Source organism: Camelus ferus, chromosome 4 (assembly GCF_009834535.1).
Source record: "Camelus ferus isolate YT-003-E chromosome 4, BCGSAC_Cfer_1.0, whole genome shotgun sequence".
NCBI lineage: Eukaryota > Metazoa > Chordata > Mammalia > Artiodactyla > Camelidae > Camelus > Camelus ferus.
In genome coordinates this window covers 65,635,622-65,657,181 of record NC_045699.1, presented here as the reverse complement: position 1 = coordinate 65,657,181, position 21,560 = coordinate 65,635,622, and the positions used below count along the sequence as shown (strand labels likewise).

Sequence of the window (21,560 nt, the reverse complement as noted above, 5' to 3'; positions counted from 1 at the left end):
CCCTCCCTCTCCCCAAAACCCTGGAAACCACCATCTTTTTGTTTCTGTAGCTGTGCCTTTTCCAGGATGTCATTTGGTTGGAATGGTACAGTTTGCAGCCTTTTCAGACTGGCTTCTTTCATTTAGTAATGTCTTTTAAGTTTCTTCCTTGTCTTTCATGGCTTGATAGCTCATTTCTTTCATTTTTTTTTTCTGCACATATATTTTTAAGTTTATATATACGTACTATTTATTGTTTCTAAGAACATTTAGAGCTTTAGCTTTTTAAATTTACATAGTCATCAAAGGAATAAAACCAATTAAAAAATAAGAATTAATTTTAAAAGACACATACACCTTACTATTAACAGCAACATTATTTATAATTGCCAAGATATGAAAGCATCTTAAGTGCACATCAATAGTTGAATAGATAATGAAGATGCAGCATATATGTGTGTAATGGAATACAACTCACCCATAAGAAGGAAGGATATTTTGCCATTTGTGGCCCTACATTCACTTTTTTTTTTCCACTTCAAAAGTACTTCAAAGCAATACTTTTATTTTACTTCTGTGGTGGCTAGATGTAGAAGATACAAATAATACTTGTTCCTTCTGAGCACAGAGCCTCTGTGTTGAATCCAGCAGAAGTCTTTGTTATATACTGTTCTATATTCTGGAGACTATTTGAATATGTAGAGTTTCTTTTTATTTATTTTATTATATTGTACTTTTTTTTCTCTTACAAAAGTAATATATATTCATTGTGGAAAAGTTGGGAAATACTGAAAAGCCCAAATTAAAAATAAAAATTTTGCCTTTCAGGGAGAATTATGTTCTGGTTGGGTGTATATACTTTTAGTATTTTATATTTATTCATTCATTTGATCCTTCCTTCTGTGTTACTAGTGCATGTTCACAGTAAAAAAGCTAGAAAGTGTAGATTAAATAGAAATTATCTGGATTTCTACCACCCATAAGCAGTTGGTGCTAACAGTTAACATTCTTCAAGTTTTTTCCTATGTTCAATAATACATATTTTGTTCTATAAAAATGAGATCATGGTTGTGCATCCTATCCCACAGAATAACCTAATCTTTTCACCTATCAATGCATCATATTGGAGCATTTCAAATGGAAAATAACCTTTTTATAAATTATTAAAGTAATATATGATCATTGTAAAAAAATGAGACACTATAGAAATGCTAAAAGAGGAAAGTAGTAGATTTCACCTGATATTGTGCTACTTAAAGACATGCATTGTGAATCTTTGAGGTCTTGTTTTTTCAGACCTTTTATGCTGTGCATATATACTCATTTATGCATTTGCAGAAATGAAATCCTACTATATGTGTTGTTTTGTAAATGACCCTGTTCACATAATAGTATAATGTGAATATTGTTCCCATTAGTAGAAGAGCTCAGCATCCAGAGATTTTGTCTTGAGCCCATGGAGTTCTGGAGACCTGTAACTCTCCTGAAATAGTAAAAAACTTGTGTATGTACACTTGCCATGGGCGAGGGTTCCACAGTTTTATTCACTTTTTCAGAAGGGTCTGTGCCCCATAAAAGTTTAAGAACCATTAATCAATATCATAGTTTTTGGTGGATCACAGTAATCTGTCTTATTAACCAATTTTTGAACATTAAGAATATTGCCTCTTTTAAGGTATTTAAGATATTGCAAGGTATTCTGTGAACCTTTTGGAACATTAGAACCCTTAAGTACTTGTGTTATTAATCCTCTAGGCTATATTCTAAAATAAATTCCTAGAAGTGGAATTGCTGTGTAAAGATATGCACATTTAGCATTTTGATACATATAGTCAAAACTGTCCAAAAAAAAATTGTACTGAGTTGCGCTACCATCCGTGTACGAAGAATGTAGCGTGATTTTTAATGATTGTGACGTGTTCTGTCGTATAGCTGTATTAGTTTAGCTGATTCTCCCTCTGACTGTTTCCACTTTTTTAGCATCACAGTTACTGAAGTAAAAATTCTTGTGCATTCATTGTTGCGTATTTGTCCTTTTATATCCTTAGAATTAGAATCCTGGAAGTAGAATTTGGGGATCATTTTTTAAGGATTTTATTAACTTTGTAAAATATCTTAGACTCTTTTAAAGGCAGCAAACAGAGATTATGTTTTAGCTTGGAAGGGAACTAGCTGATTGTTACTGAGTTTAATTAAACAACCTGTTTGGCAGGCAGCTGGTGTAATGTATCGGGCACTGGTGTGGGAGCGGTGGGTCTGGTGATTCTGGTCTTGACCCTGCTGCTAGCTCATTTAGCTTAGGACCAGTTTCTTTCCCTGTCTGGGCCTCTGTTCCTTCTTGAGGCTGCTTCTGAAATCCTTTCCTGCTCTTTATTTTTTCACTTATAAATGGAAGATTTGAAATAACAAAGTGATAATCAAATGACATGGGCTTGACTGTTCCGTTTACCTGGAGTGCCTCCGAAGGGTAGCTATGTCTCAGACGATCTGAAATTATGACTTTGATTGGTCTTTGTGTTAATCTAGTTATATCAGTTTTAATAATTATATCATTAGGCAAATTGAGCATGTGTTGGTTTCGTTTTTCTTCCCAAAGAGCTAAAGGCTCACAGCGGAGAACTTTAAATCGAGCATGTTTATCTTGTGTAGCAGTTCTAATGGTAAAAAAACTGAGTCAAATGTAGGGAAAGCAGTCTAGAGTTAGCAAACTACCTTTGTAGAGGAACAGATATGTGCGGAATTAAACAGGGGAAGTAGGGTGGAAAATGTATTCCTGCTCATGTTCCTGAGAGGTATAGCTTTATCCTGTGGGCAGTAGCAATGGATTTTATAGGCCATCATGGAGTAATTTCATCATTCACTTCCCTGTATGATGAAATACTTTTCTGTTCTGCTCAGTATGACTGCATACCTGTCATAATTTTGTGGAATTACTAAAAGGAAAGGTGTTTCGCCATTAGCCATTTTCCTGGGAGGCTATGGTGAGGTCGATAATTTGAACAGCTTTAGTTTAGCAATTCCCCATCGTTGACTTGGAAGGGAGCTTGTCTGCTAATCACAAAGGTGAGACGGAAGGGTGCTGATAATCTTTGGAGTAAGCCAAGTGTGGCTCTGAGACATTGGGCAAGTACTTAATGTTTTTGGGTTGGTTTTCTCTTTTCTACAGTAAGAATTATAATGCCCTCTTTTAAAGGGGGTTGGGTGCTCACTTCGGCAGCACATACACTAAAAGGGGTTGGGAGACTGAGCTGATATGAGGTACGTGGGGTGCCTCACAAAATTTATCGTTTTTATTGGCTAAAGGTACATGTTCAAGTGTGTTTGCTCCATTCCCTGTTTTTTCCCCATCAAAACAGTAACTACTTAATGAAGCAGCAGTAGTATAAGAAAGCTTTTTTGTTGTCTGACTTCTCATACAGCTTTTGGTTAAGTTACAGTGATGTAATGTAGACTCATTTTTTTCTCTCTTATGCACACTCTGATCACCAGGTATCAAGGTTACATTGGTGCAGCCCTAGTTCTGGGGGGAGTAGATGTTACTGGACCTCACCTCTACAGCATCTATCCTCATGGATCAACTGATAAGTTGCCTTATGTCACCATGGGTGAGTGTAATGTTTCACTGATGTTTCAGAGTCCTCTTACTTACCAAGGTGGTCTCTTAAGGAGCTGGTGTGTTTCCTGTTAGAGGTGACAGTGCAATACAGTGCTCTGATTCCTTCTACCAATGTTTATGGAGTTCCTCCTGGGGATTAGGCCCCATTTTGTATGCTTGGGATATAGCAGTGAACAAAATTTGGATAAAGATTCTTGCCCACAAGGAGTTTATACTTTAGTGGAGGTAGACAGACAATAGTAACAATTACTGTAAATATATATATTTGTAATATGTTATAAAGTGATAAATACTAGGAGAAAAAAGTAATGCAGATGATACTATACTATAGTTATACAAGGGAAACTTTGAGGGAAACTGAGTCAAGGGTGTACAGAAACTTGATTATTATTTATGTCTGCATGTGTATTTACAATTGTCTCAAAACAAAAAGTTTAAAAAAATTAATGTGGTATAAATGGACTGGAGACTATTGGGGTGGAAGGCAGACGAAATTGTTAAATAGGAAGGTGAGGGCAGGTTCATGAAGAAAGAGAGGTTTGAGGGGAAGGGCCTCCGGGCAGAGGGCAAGCCAGAGTGGAGCCTCCCTGCGGGCACAGGCCTGGTACAGGCAGAGATTTTTTTTAAACTAGAATGATCGGAATCTGTCTTTACCACTTAATCTCAGAGGGATCCTGGGCATATAATTCCTCTCTGAGCCTTGGTTTCCTACCTATGAAATAGTAACAATACCTACAATACACACGAGGCTATAATGATTAGAAAGAATGTATATAAAGCATCTGGCCCAGTGCTTGGCCTATAAATAGTAGTTACACTCTTAGATCAGCTTTGGACACCTGTATTTTAGCTCTAAGTGCTAGATAAGAGTATTTTTTTTTAAAATGACCAAAAAAAAAAAAAAGGGATAAAATTGTATTTAGATGAATTGGGATTTTCAGGTTTAACTTTTTATGTTAAGTTTCTGCGTGAAGTTGTACACATCCAGAAATTTTTAACAGGTCATGTGTAGCTGGTGTTTTTCCAGCTGCTGTTTATGCCTCTCACATTTTTTGTCTTGATATCTTGGCGCTGCAGAGCCAGGAATCACTGCTGCCTTGAGTAGTTTGGAAATTGCTGGTTTGAGACTTTTGCCATTCCATTCCATTTAATATACAAGCTTCTTACAAGGTTAGTGTACAACAGATGTTCCCTGTTTGTGAAGAGAATGATTTGCCCCCAGATACTGTATGGAGTAATTATTTTAAAATGAAGATACTTACAGTAATTTTAGAATTGTTCTGAATTGCTTTGTTCCATCGTATTTGTTATCTCCATCAAAGTGCTGTTTTTATTTCTCCCCATCTGATGCTTTTAAATGGTTGTAAAGGTGGAATAGCCTTTTCCATTAAGTAATTTTGTTTCTTCTTTTTTTTAACTTAAAAAAAATTCACACTTGGAGATAAGTAACAGTAATGTACAATGAACACCCTTTACTCATATTTGTCAATTTTTAACATTTTACCACATTTTTGCTTGTTCTCTCATATATTATTACTATCATTAATTTTTTGTGTATGGAACCATTTGAGAATAAATAGCAGACACCATAACCCTCCAACTCTAGATACTTTAGGATGTCCTCTTATATCCACCTTGATAAAATCATCAAAGTCAGGAAATTTAACATTGATACAAAGCCTTTGCCTTTTTAAGGTGGAAAAGTTGACTTGGTTTCTTGCTTTTTGAACCATAGCAATTTATGAGCATAATCCCGAATTTAGGAAAAGTTGTTGCAAGTGACTGGAGCAGATTTGTGTCTGTTCATTTCATTCCTGCAACTCCACTTTGTGCTCTGTCCTGGCTGACAGTGGTCTCCTTTCCCTCCAAGGCCAGTGTGAGTCCAGGGTGATGGCTCCCCAGCTTTGAGTTTATAGCACACTTCTATTTAGAAATCATTACACAGTCAGGTTTTGTTCACATAGAAGATTAAGAAAAATAAGACATCAGTAACACCTGATTTTAATACCCAAGTAAGGTGTCACTTTGAGGTTTAGTTTGTTCAACTGTTCATTTATTTATCAACTATTTCTTGAGTAAAGGCACTGTAGCAGCATCCACAAATAGAGGTCCTTGCCCTCAACGTAGTCACAGTGTATGGAGGAGAGAGATGTGTAAAGAGATAAGGGCAGTGGTGCAAAGGCTACTGGCAGCTCAAGGAAGAAATGGTCACATCTCAACTGGAAGATTTCAGGAAAAGCTTCACTTCACTTGAGCCGAATCTTAAAAGAAGGATAAGTTACTTTCATTCATTTATCAGATATTTATTTAGCATCTACTGTGTGCTAGGCCCTGTGCTAGGTGCTGGGAATATAGTGGTCAGCACAACACCTGCCCTCAGAGCTTAGAGCCTCACGTGGGAGACAGGAATTACACAAGTAAATGTACGTTAATCCAAAAGAATGCACTGTACTAAGTGTCCTGGAGGAAAGGAACAGTAATGAGAGAGAATAGCAGGAAACAGTGTATGGGTAATGGGTGTTCGGGAAGTCCTCACTGAGCAGGTGACATGCGAACATTTCCTAATGAAAGTAAACATGACAACATTCAAGTGGGGAAAATATTACATGAAAAATGTCTCTATTTCATATTTCTCCTCCAGAGTAACCACTACTCAGTTTATTTTGTTTCTTTTTTTTCCAGAAGATGATTTATGATTCACCTTTATATATCTTTGTCGTCTGCCTGTCTGTCCCTATTAAAAATACATAATAGGAAAAAAGAAAAAGAAAAAAAACATAATGGAAGTCATGTTATAAAAACTGTTCCATTGTTGTTAACTTGTTTTGAAGAATTTTTTGTATCAGAGTTTGTAGATCTGTATCAGATCTGTAATAACACCTTCATAGAATGGCAGTATGTGACTGTACCATGATTTACTGACCCAGTCTCTTGTTGATATTTTAGTTTCCAGGTTTTTGCAACAAGTGTGTCTTGATATTCTTGTATAATCACATCAGATAAATTCCTAGTAGTGGAATTTCTGGATTAGGGTGGAATTGCTCAGAGTTCTTTGTTGTAAGCAATACAATCACTGGATGATTTAGGAAAAGAGGATTTTTTTTTTTTTTAAAGAGTGGTAGGTGGCTCACAGAATAGCTGGGAGGGCAAAAACTGGGTTTGGGGCCAAGAGCAATGTCAGAAATCATGCTGCAGAATGGGCCATTGCAGATGAGTGCAGAATGCTGCAGACAACTCTCAGGCCCAGCTGGCGTGGGTCCTGGACTCGCTACTCACTCTTCTGCCCTGGCTGCCTCACTTGGGAATGGAGTCCTCCTACCATCTCTCTCACTGTCAAGGAGGGGTGGGTCTTATAGGGAGGGGTGGGTCTTCTGATTGCTGAAGCTTAGTCATCCACTCATAAGGTGGTGGAGTTCCCCAGATGCAGAACGGATGTACAGCTGTGGAGTAGCCCAAAAAAGTAACAGATGGCTGGCCATACAGTGCATTTTACCTTTTGAGAGCTAATGCTAAATTGTCCTCCAAAAAGATTGTACTAGATTATATTCCATCAAGAGAATATGAGAATGCCTTTCTCTTACAACCTCACCTACACTGGGTATTCTCCAGTCTGGTAGGTGTCCAGTCTGGTAGGTGAAAGATGGGAAAAAGTAACACTTAAGTTGATAAGTAGGAATTAGGAATTTACCACCTCACTCCCTACTCCCGAGGGAAGGACTCCAGGCCCTGTGGTACAAGAGGTACTTGCTGTGGTCTTGGAACTGAAAGGCCAGAATTTGCTGAATGGGTGAGCCAAGTACGGTGCAGTGGGTTGGGGGAGTGTTCCATGCTGGGGCACAGCAGAAGCAAAGACAGAAAGGGATGAGGATGTGTGGACATTCAGGAGGATGGAGGAGAGGCCAGGCTGGAAAGCTAGGCTAGAGAGGGTCCCGGGGATAGAGGCTGAGTTGTTTGGATTTTGTCCTGAAGGTTCCCATCTACTCTTTTCAAGCCATGGAGTGAAAGAACAAGATATTGTTAGAGCAGTCTGACAGCTGTAGGAGGGAGCACTGGCATGGGGGAAGTCTGGAGGTAGAGAGGGAAATTACATCTGGCCAGAAATGTTGAGCGTGTGGATGGGTCCAGTGGCATAGGGGCGGCCATGGTCGTCGCAGAGCACTCAGAAGCCAGCTAGCCATTAGGCCAGATCCCGGGTCTCTGTCATCCATCCTCTCCTGTCTGCCTCAGTGCTAGTCCCTTCCTGGCTCTTCACCACAGTGTCACAGTAACTCCTCCACTGCAGTCACCTTCCTTCCAGTCCGGCTCTGGACCCTTTTTCCCATTTTACTTCCTGTTCCTCCTCCACGTATACCTTAGGCATTTGTGGCAACAGACCCCTTGCCCTCCCCTGAACTGCCTTTTACACCCCATTGCTGCCCTGCTGCCTTCTTTCAGAAATGCCTTTGCTGCCTGGAGTGTCCTAATCATCATCCAAGCTCTAGCCCAGAAGCCATTTCCTCATGGCTGCCCCAGGCTGTAAGAAGTCCCTCTCCGGGCATTTGGTGTGAAGCTTGATTCCAGGATTTCATCCGTGTCCATACTTCACTTTCCCCAGCCTTGTCCTTCCTGCTCTTGCAAAAATATGAGATCTGTGTTAGTGGAAATCTGTCTTACTCCCCGAGTCTCACAGAGTCCTGTGTGACTCAATGAATATTTGATGGTGAATTCATTTTCTGACTCTCTCACTTGCTTGTGCCAAAACACATATGGAACCTAGTGTTAGGAACCTTAACTGCTGTTTATTGTTTATGAACCAGCAGTTTACAGTACCCCTGGAACAGAGTTTAGGATATGTTCCATTTGTGTGGCCCTAGTAGAGCCATAGGAAAAGAGCATAAAGCATTGCATGTGATAGGTCCTTTTTTTTTTTTTAAGTTTAATATTATTTTAAACTTAAAGCATATTTGGAAGTGTCTGTGCCAGTGTCTGCTGGTGCTGTCACGTTATTTTCAGTTGAAATTCTATGCAAGGGATGCTGTCATTGCCATTTTATTGATGAGAAACTTGAAACTTAGATTTACTAACCTCCTGTTACTGTCCTGTCTATAAGTGGCAAAGCTGGAATTTGAACCCTTGTCTTTCAGCACAGGCAAGCCCCAGCTCATCACAGCTGCTTTGATTTTATCGTCTTACGGATGTTACTTCATTAAGCTATTAAGCCTTGCTTCTGAATACTAAAAATACACAAATTCCCAAGGGGCATTTATTTGGCACATTTTTGACTGCTCTTTGTGCAGGTTTTCTATTCTGCATATTATTAAAACAGTATTTACTGAAACAGCTTTATAGAATCAAAGAGTATTTTTGAAAAAATTATACACAATTCTACCACCAGAAGACAACATGATTTTTATATTTTGTTTCTTTCTAACCCAAGTCCATTGTGAAGAGGAGCCGTTTATCAGAGAATGTGAAATGAAGTACGGTTTTTTTGCTCCCCTGGCTTTGTCTCTGTCATGCTTTTCGTTTCTTTTAGCCGTTGTTCACTTCCGAGCAGGGCTTGATGGGCCCTTCCCTGTGGTGGGAGTTGTGCAGGCCTGCCTTTCTTCCTAATGAAGGCTTCCGGAGATCGTTGCTGTTCTTTCTTTCTTTTTTTTTGAAGGGGTTGGGAAGCTGGATATTGAGAGAGAACCCTAGAAGTGCCAAAATTTGGTAGTTTTGTTTTAATTCATATGATTTATTTTGAGTGAGCTACAAACCAAACCTCCAACTAGAAGGCCCTCCTCGCTGAAATGTGTCCACGGAACATAAGCATTCTCTGTGGGATTGAGGCTTTCCGTAAGTGTGGCGTAAGTGAGAAAATGAATATTTCATGTAAATGCTCATGTGTTAGTGGATTATGAGTTTTTTATTATGAGAAATAAAAACAAAACTTTGTAATAAGTCTTTTTTTTTTCTGAGTGATTTGACAGTAAGAGCTGGAAGCTACAAATTACCCATAAGACAAGGGTGTCTAAATTTTGTCTACCCATGGGCCTGTATTGGCGACTAGCCAGGTGCCTGAAGGCTGCTCTTAATTCACGTTGACTAGAAGACACCTGTCTTGTCTTGCGCATCTTTAACGTGCTGGTGCAGCTCCTTGAGCACAGGGTCCAGCAGCCTCCTCGCTGAGGGCTCACCTTCCCAAGGGTTTGCTTGGGAGAAGAATGAATCAAAGTCCTCACAGTGTGGCCCTCTGACTACCACGATGCTAAAACCTTTTTTGTGGGTGGGATGTTGACCAGAATGATAGCAGCTTTCATCCTGCAGCTTTCCAGCTGCAGCGCCAGCACCTGTTGTGAGATGCTTTGCTGATTTAATCTTTGCGCTGCTGTGAGGTGGGTGCTATCATCCCTGTCTTATGGATGAGGAAACTGAGGCCCAGAGAGGTATGCTAAGGTCACACAGCCTAGGGGTGCATGATCTGGCATGAGAACCCTGTCCTCTGGTTTTTCCTCCTTGGCTTTGTTATTGCTGTGAGTGGTGTGTGGCATGTGGTCCAGACCAAATTTGATTTGGTGTGTTCTTAAAAAAGAAGAAAGGAGCTTCTTAGGTTTCTTTAGTTATTTCTTTTTTAAGAAAATAATTTTCAAGAGACTGCAAGTGGTCGATTAGTGTGATTGTGGAAAGCCGGGCAAGACTCTTTGACTTTTCTTTATTAAGAAAGGGAAAAGGGCCATTTTTTTATAGACAAAATGTGGGTTCTTTTAATTCTCAGATTAATTAGCTTATTCTTTTAACTCGCCAGCTTTTCTTTATTAGGCAAACTGAAGTGGTGTCAGGAGAAGCTTGGGGACCATCTTTTGCTATTAGTTTGGCAGTGTTCCTTGTAGTAGCATTGGCAATGTGTATAAAATTTTTATTTTGCCCACTTATTCACATAGAGAATTAATATGAATGAAATTTCAAGCACGACATTCCTGGAAATGAGGCCCTTGGACAATTTAGGAATACTAACTTAAGGAATAAACATTGATATGCACCATTAGGGAAGACGTGGGGTCACTGCCAGAGCCATCCAGGTAAAATTCTATCTCCAGATAAACTGGTTATACAATTTCCTAATTATTGGAATGTACCTCTTAAGTCCCAGTTTACAGAGCCCCCTAGCAATTAAAAAGATTCGGGACAGAGTAGTAAACATACTGGATGTCTCACCTTGTGGGCAAAGAAGAGTCTTAGAATTAAGTTGGAACTTAGGAACATCAGTGGGAATTCAGACCTGCCATTTTTTCCATATTTTTACACTCAAGTGCAGCCTTTATGGAGATGTTTTGTAATCTCCACATAACTCGGATTTAAAAAATTTTCCTACACTGGATCAAATTAATGTGCTTTTATAAGATGGCACATATTTCTTCCACATTCATTTTCAAGTCTGAAATCAGATGTGAACTCAGCAGCACTGTATTTAGTTCGTAGGCGCATGTAAAAGCTTCTCAGAGGGCACATGACCTCATAGCTCTAGTGTTGAGGGAAATTCTTTTTCCTGGCTAGTGTGGCCGGGTGACTGCGTGCGGGGGTTCCACACCGCAAGCATGTCTCCATCAAGGCAAGAGTGAGTCTCAGCCCCTGCTCTCTGTGGATCTGGGGCTGTGCAGTGGCAGGAACCCCTTTCTGGTAGGCAGTTTGTCCATACAGCCAGGGACCATCCAGAACCGCCTTTTCTGTAATCACTTGAACTATTACATAGAATCCTAGAAAAAGAGATGGAAGCCCAGGCTGGCTCCAGCCCCAGCCCTGCCTCACCAAGGCTAGTCACCTAACCTCTCTCAACCTCAAACCCTCATTTCTGAAAAGAAGCTGACTTTTTGTTATTTGAAGGTCACGGGGTCACTGGGATGCTGCAGTGTTGTGTGTGAGCATGCCCTACAAAGCACGTGTGTTTTGTCCGTGCATGTGTTGCTCTGACATCATTTTTAATTTTTTGAGGTATTGCAGGATAGTGAAGTGAGCTGATCTTTGCAGTCAAACTGGGTTTAGATCTAAGTCCGACATTTATTAGCTATTTGACTGTGAACATTGATTTCTCCTCAGGAAAATGGGGATTAGAGGATCTGTCCCATGGGAAATGTGGATTAAGTGAGATACCACATGTAAAAATCTTTGTGTGTAGAAAATCGTAGATGTTTGGTGCATGGTGTTTTGATAATTTTAGTGCTAACACATTCTCTGTGCGCAGTTCTGTGTACTAAGATTTCTCTCTGGCAGTTTTTCCTGCTTTGATTAATATAAGTAAGATGCATTTCAGAACATTTAAAATGTGCAATGCATGGATTTTATATCTTAAAATTTATACTACTGTGAAATGCCAGGAATTAAGCAACTGAGAACCAAAAGCCCATGAAAGTTGGATTATGCATCTTGATTCCTGGTTCTTGCAGAGGTGGTACTAAGCCAATAGATGGTGCCATTATGTTAGGAAATGAGGAAATATTTACTTCTACAATTCATCATGTTGTTACAGGGAATGTAATAGAGCCAGCCCTTGCCGGTTCTTAATCTGTTTTAATTAGAGTGGACTTTGTTCTTGCTTATGTGTGAAAAATATTAAATGTCTCTTGTAGGTAAAATAGTGAGGTATTGAATTAATGTTAGGGTGCTCTTCCTCCTCTTTCTTCTGCTCTGACATTTTACCGTGAAATCTTTTCTGATTTGAGTCCAGTCCTTAGTCTGCAGCCAAGTAAAAGCCCTTGCCAGGAGTACATTTCAGAACAGTTAAATGCAGTGCTTACAGTTTTAACTCCTTTGCTTTAAACCCCACTTTAGAGAGAGTGAGGTTAACTAGTTCATCTTTACCTGCTTTTGTCTCAGAATTGGCCCTACTACAGAAAATTGCCTGTTTGGTCTTGTAACGTAGTGCTTGATGGTTTTTTTACTTTCTTATTGGACAGACCAAATGGAAGGTCATTTTTGTGCATCGGAAGACTTTTCACTGTGGAGGTCATAGAACGAGGGTCTTGCTGGCAACCAGTTCTGCCATTACTAGCTGTGTGGTTTTGGTTAGGTTCCCTTACTTCACTGATTTTAGTTTTTTTTTTTTTTTTAATCTATAAAATGGAGATTATACCGCCTAGTTCACAGATGAATTAAGTGAAAAAATACATGTAACAGTACTTTGCACACTTTCTTCAGTAAATAGGATTTATTATTGTTTGCACACAGGGTCTGTGGACAAAGTAAACCTTTACTTACAATTAAGACAGTGTGTGTTTTTATGAATTATTAAACACTGTGATCCGTTGTCCTTGAGGGTTCTGAGGGATAGGAAAACTGGGAAGAAATCTGCAAAGTGGAGTAATTTATAATTTGGGAAGTTATTTTGAAATATGGACCAGAGTAAAGGATGTCTGAGAGACCTGTCAGCTTGGACTGCCGTGAGTTCCTGCCGCAGGAGGGAGAGCAGAGTGCTGGGTGAGAGCTTCTGTTTCCCAGTGGGGCCAGATCATGGTGGGAGACTGATTAAGAGAGGCGTCTTTTAAGGTAATTTTCATCCTCCATCTTACCCTTTAAACGTGAGGTTAGGTGACTCCTCTGTTTGAAGGAGAACAGTTTGCTGTTCTCACACCTTGTGGCATTTCATTAAAATGTACTAATAAAACGCAGCCTTTCACTTTTTAGGCCTGGATGCCTCAAATGTTAGTCTTTTCTTAAGAATAAGTGTTTATAACCTGTCAGGTCAATGAGACGTTGCAGTTGCAATTATAAGAAAAATCCTTGTTCCCTTCATTCAAGTGGTGTTTTAAATTATTTACTTAGAATAAAATTTAAGTCCTTTTTGACATTACATTTAGAAAAGGAACTGCATCTTTTGAGAAATTAGTTTCTGAGTGAAAATGTTGGCTTCTTTAAAAATCTATTTCTAAGCATGTTAAATGAAATAATTTTTTATTCATTGGGAATAAAAGATAGACTGACATTGAGGTACATTTGCTGATGAAAAGGAAGCATTCTTCCCCCTCGCGAGGGGTTTAAATGTAATACTCAGTGCTTACTCAGGAGTGAAAACATCAAATTAAACTGTTTATGCTGACAAAGGACAAATCTGGATTTCAGCAACCCATGCAAGATTGTCTGATTGCTTGGCCTGCTTCGCCTGGAAGCTTTTGGCCAAGACTTATAATGAAATGCATGCATACAATTAAACCACTTCAAGTGAGTGTCTGAGTTTTCCTGAGTGCTGAGAGGAGTTCCACTGCTCTCTAGTGGCTGAAGGTGGTCCCCTGGCACCAACGTGGTTTTATTTTCATAAATCAGCTCTTCACACATTGGCTGCGTTGGCCTCCGGAGCAGGCGCCAACACCAGGAGACTAGGCCTCGTAGACAGCAACAGAGTGAAAAATGACCCCAGTCCGTGGTCTGTGGAAAGCACCACATTTTGTCCAGGATGAGTGGCCAGTTGACTAACAATGAGCAGGTGCGAGGAAGCACGCTGTCAGGGGAAGCTGACGCTGATGGATGAGAGAGCTCTCGGTGTTACTCCTGTACTGCAGCTTACATCTTGCACCGTGGCAGGCCACGGTGCCAGACGGGTCCTTGGGTGCTTAAAATGGACCACTCCTCAGCAGAAGGAGCAGTTCTTTTCCTGGAAAGATCTGGTTAAACTGATTTCGGGGAGAAGTAGTAGAAATCTATTTCCTGCTGCCTCTCGGAACTTCATGACTTTGAGAGAAGAGATTTTAAGAACTCTGTTTCTATTAAAGCTGCCAACTCTGAGACTTGTTGAGAATGATTGTATAAAAGAGCCCCTGGAGGACGGGGACCTTGTCTTAAAGAATTTGTAATAGCTAGCTTTTATTGAGCTTTTACTGTGTGCCAGGCACTCTGCTTTACATGCGTCATGTCATTCAGGTCTCAGCCGTCCTGTGAGGAAGACAGATTCTGTCGTCCTCCTCTTTAGGCGGGGAGGAGGCCGGGGCTGCAGGGCTGCAGGGCTGCTGTATGTGCTGCAGTTTCTGGGGGATCGTCCATCTTGTGCTTGATTCGGTGGCGCCTCCTGGAGCAGCTTGGCAGCCTTGCAGGGCTCAGAGGGCCTCCGTGGTGTGCTGGGGGAAACGAGAGGAAACGTAGAGCTCTGCAATGGCCTGTGCACCTGCTGCCGAGTAGGCACCTGGGATGGCTTGTTTTAAGGAACGAGTGGAAAGTTGCCCTTCTGAGAGGTGCACGGGCTAAAGAGCCTCAAGTCCTAGGTTTGAATCGTGACTCCCCTATTGCCCTTAAACTAGCCGAGCCTCAGTTTCCTTGTCTGTAAAGTGGGGAAGTAACTGCACCACTTGAATTTAGGGTCTAGGGCCCTCAATAAATGTTTTCCCTTCCCCAGCCTGAGAATTTGTGAGCCTAGACTTTATTAGAAAAAGTAAATTTCTACCTGCTGGCTTTCAGATCCTTCCTAAAGTTTGAGAGCAGCAGGGTTTAGAAAGTTATTTGTCTTTTATAGCTTCTTCAACATGTCTGATAACATAAATTCTAGAATTGCTAGGTTTGATTTGGTACTTTAGTGAACTCTGACATAAAAGTAACATGTTCCATGTTTTAAAAAATCCCACTATCCTTAAGCCATATTAATGCAAGTGGTTTTTAAATATATAGAGCAAGTAAAAACAGTATCTTAAATAGTAACATTTTCTTGATACATTTTCAATTTTGTCCTGAGTTGGATTGTTCTCTCAGAAAAAATTAGGTTCAAATTGAACTAATATTAATGCTAGTAAACTAAGATCAGAAACACCCTCAGAGGGTTTAGAGAATGAAGACTAATTCATTGTTTAATTTTTTTTGACTGGGGCTATTTTAAAATAAATACTTAGATACTTGAGTGGCATTACTAAATAGTGAATGGCATCTGTTTAATCATTTAAAACATTTAACTAAAATCCCAGTCTACTTTGAATTTCCAAGCAAAACAACACAAGTTAACTGTATCCAGATGTGTGGAAATAGTTCTGCTGAAATATGAACAAAAAGTAAGTTAGAAAGCATGCTTTTTGGGGGTGGGAAATTAAGGAAATATAGCTTCTTCCATGTTTACTTGCTAATCTTGATTTCAAGCATTTAGCTTTGCAATTCAAGAGGCAGCACATAGCACAGAAGCAGTGTTGGCCACTTTAAATTTATGATGATCGAGGCTCACATTCCTAGATTTGGTAAGCACTGGCTGTGTGATCTGGACAAGTTTGTTATCTCCAAGAATCAGTCTTCCCTTCTGTGAAATGGGACCACACCTACCTGCCATGTCTGAAGAGCAGACAAAACCCATATGACTGTGCTTTGAAATGTCATGAACACCATGTGGCCAATGTCTGTTGTGGTCTGTTCAGTAATTTGTTTGCCACAGTGTAGACTACTGGATAAGTGAATTCTGGCTTGGTGCTAATGTACATCATTGTTAAGATAATTTTATCTCTCTCTCTCTCTCTCTCTCTTTTTTTTTTTTGGTACCTATCCCGAGGAAGTCTTCCTAAGGACCATGGTAGAGAGACTTGGTGTATTTATTTATTTGTGATGATTGATTGCTGTTGTGCCTTGGGACTGTTGACTCATGCGTGGATTGACCTTCAGGCCCCTGGATACAGATTTCAGGAATAAGCTGCACGCTGCTGCTGTTAATACAGCAAGACTGTGACAGCTGGCAGGGTCTTGGTCTTTTGGGGTTTAATGTTGAATTCTTATTTTCTTCAAGTGTCTATCTTAAAAAATTGTACGTACTGCATGGTCTTTGAAGAAAAATAAGAAAACACAGGTAAACAGAAAGAATATACCAACACCCAGAATTAAGCACAATATTTTTATTGTCTTCCATATTTGTTTAATATGTAGTGTATAAGCATATCTATTAATTTTGCTTTGGAGAAAATATTTTATCGTGGATATCTTTCCAGTGCCAAAAAAGTATTGTCATATTTAATGACCATACATAGAGTATTTGTTTATTTTCCTTGTCTCCTGATTGTTGCTGTTGGACCTTTACATTTACTTCCAATTTGTTGTTGTTGTTGTTGTTCTTATTTTTGTTTTTTCCTAATCTAAACAGTGATCATAATATAATTTGGGTACTTACCCATTTACTTCCTTAGAATATCTCTAACAGTAGAATTGCTGGTTTGGTGGCTGTATATAGCTTTATGCTTTCTGACGGATGTTTCTGAATTGCCCATTAGAAAAGTTCTATCTATTTGTGCTTTTGCAAGACTGTTAGATTGTGCTTTTCACTATGTCTTTGTCAGTACTGGGTATTATTTTTAATCTTTGCTAATCTAAAAGCCAGAAACAGGCTATTTAGTTTCAATTAATATTTCTTTGATTGCTAGTGAACTTGGACAGTGTTTCTAAATGTGTATGGGTCTCTGCCTTTTTTCTTTTTTTGTAAGTTTTTGTGTCCTTTTCTCTGTTGGTGCACTGATGTTATTTATGTGTGAGCTCTTTTTAGTTATTAATGCCCTGCATGTTGCACATATTTTTTCTGAGTTTCAGGGCTTGTATTTTACATTGTTTACAGGTGTTAGTCCTTTTTTTATTTTTTAAGCCAGTGACCTGTCAATTAATAAGACATATTTCATTTTAAAAGAGTGCTGGAGATGTGGCCCATGGCCTTTGTGCCTGGGCCCCCTTCTCCTGGAGGTCCACAGTGTGGGCGCCCCATGGAGTCGTCTTGAAAGTCTGTGGGTGAGTCAGGCCCTGGCAAGTCAGATGGGGAGCAGACCGTGCTTTCTGGGGCTCACAGGGGCATCTGTTGAATTCTTTTAATGAACACCAAACCCGGACAGCCGGGGTGAGGTGGTGCCAACCCGGGTGGCTGCAGTGGATCTGGGAGTGCAGAGCAGTTCTGGCCCCTGTGGATGAAGAGGGCTGAGTTCCCCCATCCCTGACTCACCACAGCCTGACTGCTGGGTGGTTTGGGAGTTGGGAGTGGCTGAGCAAGTGGGTGTGCGTGGATGGCGTGGGCGAGCTGCGGGGAGGATGGTGGATGATGCAGAGGTAAGTCAGTGGGGAACTAGGCAGCTGTCACAGCATCTTGCACAGTTATCTCTAAATGCTGGTCACTGAGTTGTACCTCGTTTTTCTGTTTAAAGAGCTTTGTTCTGGAAGCAACACTGGCTACTCAGTAACTGTGGGTGGGCTGAAAAAGGCAGACTTGGTGGAGGTTGCTAAGGAGCAGCTACCTGGAAACTACTGATGAGACAGAGCTTTGGTAGAAAAATGCAGAAATCCAAGGAAGGCATTTCACTCTGTGATATCATAGAGTTCAGATCAGACTAGGCTGTATAATAGGATGCGGTTTTGTGGGTTTAAAACCTTTTTTTCTTTTTGAAAATTGAACTTGCTTTACATTTGAGTTGATCTTACATTCATCCTGGTAAGGTAAATTAGGTAATAAATGTTCTCTTACACTTTATCAAGGCATATACTGCTGTCGTCACTCCTTCAGTGCCAGCTCAGTTTCCCCAGCTTCTCCATTTGAACAGTTGTGCTCAGATCAGCCTAATTTTAATTTTAACAGCAAATTCTGTTTAGTGCTCGCTGTGTACCAGAGGCTGCTAGGTATGGGGGATGCAGATATGAAAGGATGGACAAGTTAGTTGTCAGAGATGAGAGTGAGAAGCTCTCATGAGGATGTGGTGGTCAAGGAAGGCTTCCGGGAAGAAGTCATCTCTCAGCGGGGGTTTGGCAGGTGCGTCAGCGTTCTGTGGGCTGTCAGGTGGGCAGCGGGAATACCACGTGCCAAGGTGGGATAGGCTTGAAATAGTCTGGGCATTCAGACACTGTTGTCAGTTTAGTGTTGGCAGAGTGTCAAGTGTATGTGTATACTGGGGAAGAGGAGGGGCCGAGGGAGCCGGAGCCCTGGTCGTGGAAGGTCATACATGTCTGCTCTGAAGTGCATTGTGGCCTGTAGAACTTTCTGTTAGAGTGCTATAGGGTCACACCTGAGACAGGAATCCTGCCCTGTGCTTGTTAGTCCTGTAATCCTAGACAAGAAGCTTTATCACTTCACAGGGTGGTTGTGAGGATGACTAAACGACATAACGTGATGTGTGGCCCACAGTGGGTCCTCAAACAGACTGCTCTTGTTCCTCCCCCTTGGCTGCCTGCTCTCTGCTCTAAGAAATTCTTTGAGGGCAGGCCTCATACCCCTTGCTCCTAGAGCTCATCCTGTGCTTGTAGGAAGCATATTTCCTCTGACGTCCATTTCCTTCACCTGACATGCCTGCTGTCTAAAGCAGTAGCCCTTATACCCAGTATGCTGTCTCCTGCTTTTTCTGTTTATTCCTTAATAGGAAACCAGACCATTCTGACTAATTGTCTGAGGTCACCTTGTCTTTAGAATAAAAAATCAGGGTAAATGTTCCTTCAGAGGATTTTTGCCTTGGTCTTGGGTGTGTGAATGCCAGGTTAGTACTTTGATGCTGAAATAATGGAATGTCTTAGGGCATTATTCTGGTTTATGGGGAGAATGGGATATAATATTTAAATGTTTTGTGAGTCAAATGGCTGCTGTACTAGGATGGAATTTGTCTGATGACCGAGTGTGTATAGTTTTAAGTGAGATCAAATCTGGGGAACTTGAATGAAATTATTAAAAAAAAAAATAGTTCTCATTGGGTTTGCCATTTTCTTTCTTTTTAATGGCCAACACCTTGTTCTGTCCCCCAGTTGCATTGCCTTGAAATTACGGGAGGGTTTGTACCTTGCTCTCTTGCCACTGTGGACAATTGCAGTCATATTTGAAATTCTTTTTTTTTTCTTTTAAAGGTCTCATACATTTATTACTGAGCCAAAGCATTAGTGCAGAAACTCTGACACAAAGAGGAAAATCATCTTCCCAATTAAACACATCCAGCCGTTCGGATAGTAGTGATGTTTTCAGTGATGTGCTAAGATGCAAGTGACCTTGACGCAGCATAGACAGACACGCCACCTCCTGTGCGGCTCCTTATAGACCCAGCGTGGTTCTTCTGCCTGTCTTCTCTTGGAGCGTTACCTGGTTTTATTACCAGTTTTATTTGAGTCCATTGGAGAATGGGACTGTTCTGCTTTTGTTTCTTGGCCAAGAATCGCTTGATCCTGAAAGTCTTGTGAGAAGACATGGCGAGGAGCAGATTCAACCGCATATAGGACAGCGGCGAGGAGGGGAGAAGGGAGGAGGAAGCAGGGGGGAAGGATGGGTTCAGAAGGCTCATGTTTGAAATTCTGACTTCACTTTCTAGATGGCAGACACACGTTCAGAGTTTCCTAGAAACCTGTTGACAAAGTCAGTGTGCTCCACTGCCTGGCACTTCTGTGTATTTCTGAAAAGGGGGCGCCAGAGTCCTCCTTTCTTAAAAAGCTAGGAGCAGGAGCTAATTTGCAGGTGATTTAGAAATTGTTTTTAATGTGGAATTCCCCTTTCTTTTCAAATTTATTTGGAGTCCGCTTATCTTTGGTCTCAGGGGACACAGAATCAGGCAGTTTAGCAAGCTCTGCTTTCCAGAAAACTTCTCAGCTCTGTGCATCTGCGTGTGTATTGGGGGCATGATGTAAAGGGGAAGCAGAAATACAACAATACAGCGTAATAAGGACCCCTGTGTCCTTTGTGTGTTTACCTCCCCTACACCTTCTAGCTCTTTAAGAAAAAAGTCACTCTCTCTGATAATATGAGAAGCATCACTACATTAGATAGACACTTCTTGTTCTAAGAGTTTAGATATAGTATATGTTTCCACTTACGGAAATTTTGTCTGCAGTTTTTCTGAGGAAAAAAAGCTTTGATAAAGGAAGAATTATTATATTGGGAGGGAAATAGTTTTCATTTCCTAAAATATTAGATGAAGCTGAGCAGAAGGAAATGTGTGTGCCCAGGAAAAATAAGAGTAAAATTAATTTGTTAAACAGCCAAAGAAAGGATGGCCCAGGAGAATATACAGGACAAGTAATTTTTAGGGAAAAATGCCTTTAAGGTAAGTTGGATTTTCCCTTTTACAGGAATTGATTACAGTTTTCCACAGGGTTGTTAGCACTTGGGTAAAATAGCACCCCTTCGCCTGTCCTTTTTTTGGTGAGGTATATTTCAGGCCTCTGGTGTGTTTATTACTCTTGGGCTCTTTGCAGAGATATTCTCGGTCTAGGTTGGAAAAGGCGAGCCTACTGTTGGGCACTCTGCAGAGCATTTTGGATCTAGCAGTAATTTTTTCCCGAGATTTCCTTATTTGCAATTTTCTTGTTTCTTCATGACAGCTGTCCTTTGTTTTCCACATAAAACCAGCTCGTTCTTTACTGCTAAGCCCAAGACTGGTTCTCACCCGTGCCTGGGTTTCTCACCTGGGTTACTTTCCCCCTTGATCTCTGAAACTCAGAGTAAACGTGTGACTCACAAACCGTTAGTAGCCTTTGACGCTAATTCCAGATTGTCCGGGACATGTGTGCTATGAAATTCTGAGATTTGTTTTTGGTGAATTTGTGTGTGTGTGTGTGTAGTTTTATTTGGGTGTACAAGTTTTATATCTCTGTAATTTCTGTCTCCTTTCTAAAGGGCCTTGAATATCTCTTTAGGTTCCCCCCACTTTTTTTTTAAGAAGAGAAAATTGTGAGAGGGGAAAATAGGGTTGCCTTTTGCTCCCAAAGCCTAAATGAATAGTCATTGCCTGTAATGCCGTCTGCACTCGTCGCTTCCCACTGCTTTAGATGTGATGTATCCAGTGCTGTGAAGGTAATGATCCTCAACCGCAGCAATATTCCCTAACAGGAGTATCCGTCATATTCATTGGGATTACCATGTTCATTGATTTGTGTCTGTAAATCTGCTGTTTCTACCCTTTAAATTTGATCTATAATTGGACCTCCTTAAATGGTTCAGATAAGGTAGTCTGTATTTTCTCAATGCAGTGATGCTGTCAGCTTCTCCTTTTTCATTATACATTCAGCAGACTTGATAAAATCAGCAGGACACCTCATTTGAAACTGTTTAATCGCTGCC

The 21,560-nt window shown here is 40.5% G+C and overlaps 1 protein-coding gene across 2 annotated transcripts in view; it reads left to right on the top strand.

Annotated features, from left to right (window-relative positions):
* The window catches only part of PSMB7 (proteasome 20S subunit beta 7), a 55,934-nt gene that overhangs the window by 5,578 nt on the left and 28,796 nt on the right, over positions 1-21,560 (top strand). For both annotated transcript variants that reach the window (XM_006187731.2, XM_032478414.1), the window contains exon 5: positions 3,469-3,584. In XM_006187731.2, the coding sequence (XP_006187793.1) occupies positions 3,469-3,584 (116 nt within the window). The remainder of the gene's footprint in view (positions 1-3,468; positions 3,585-21,560) is intronic.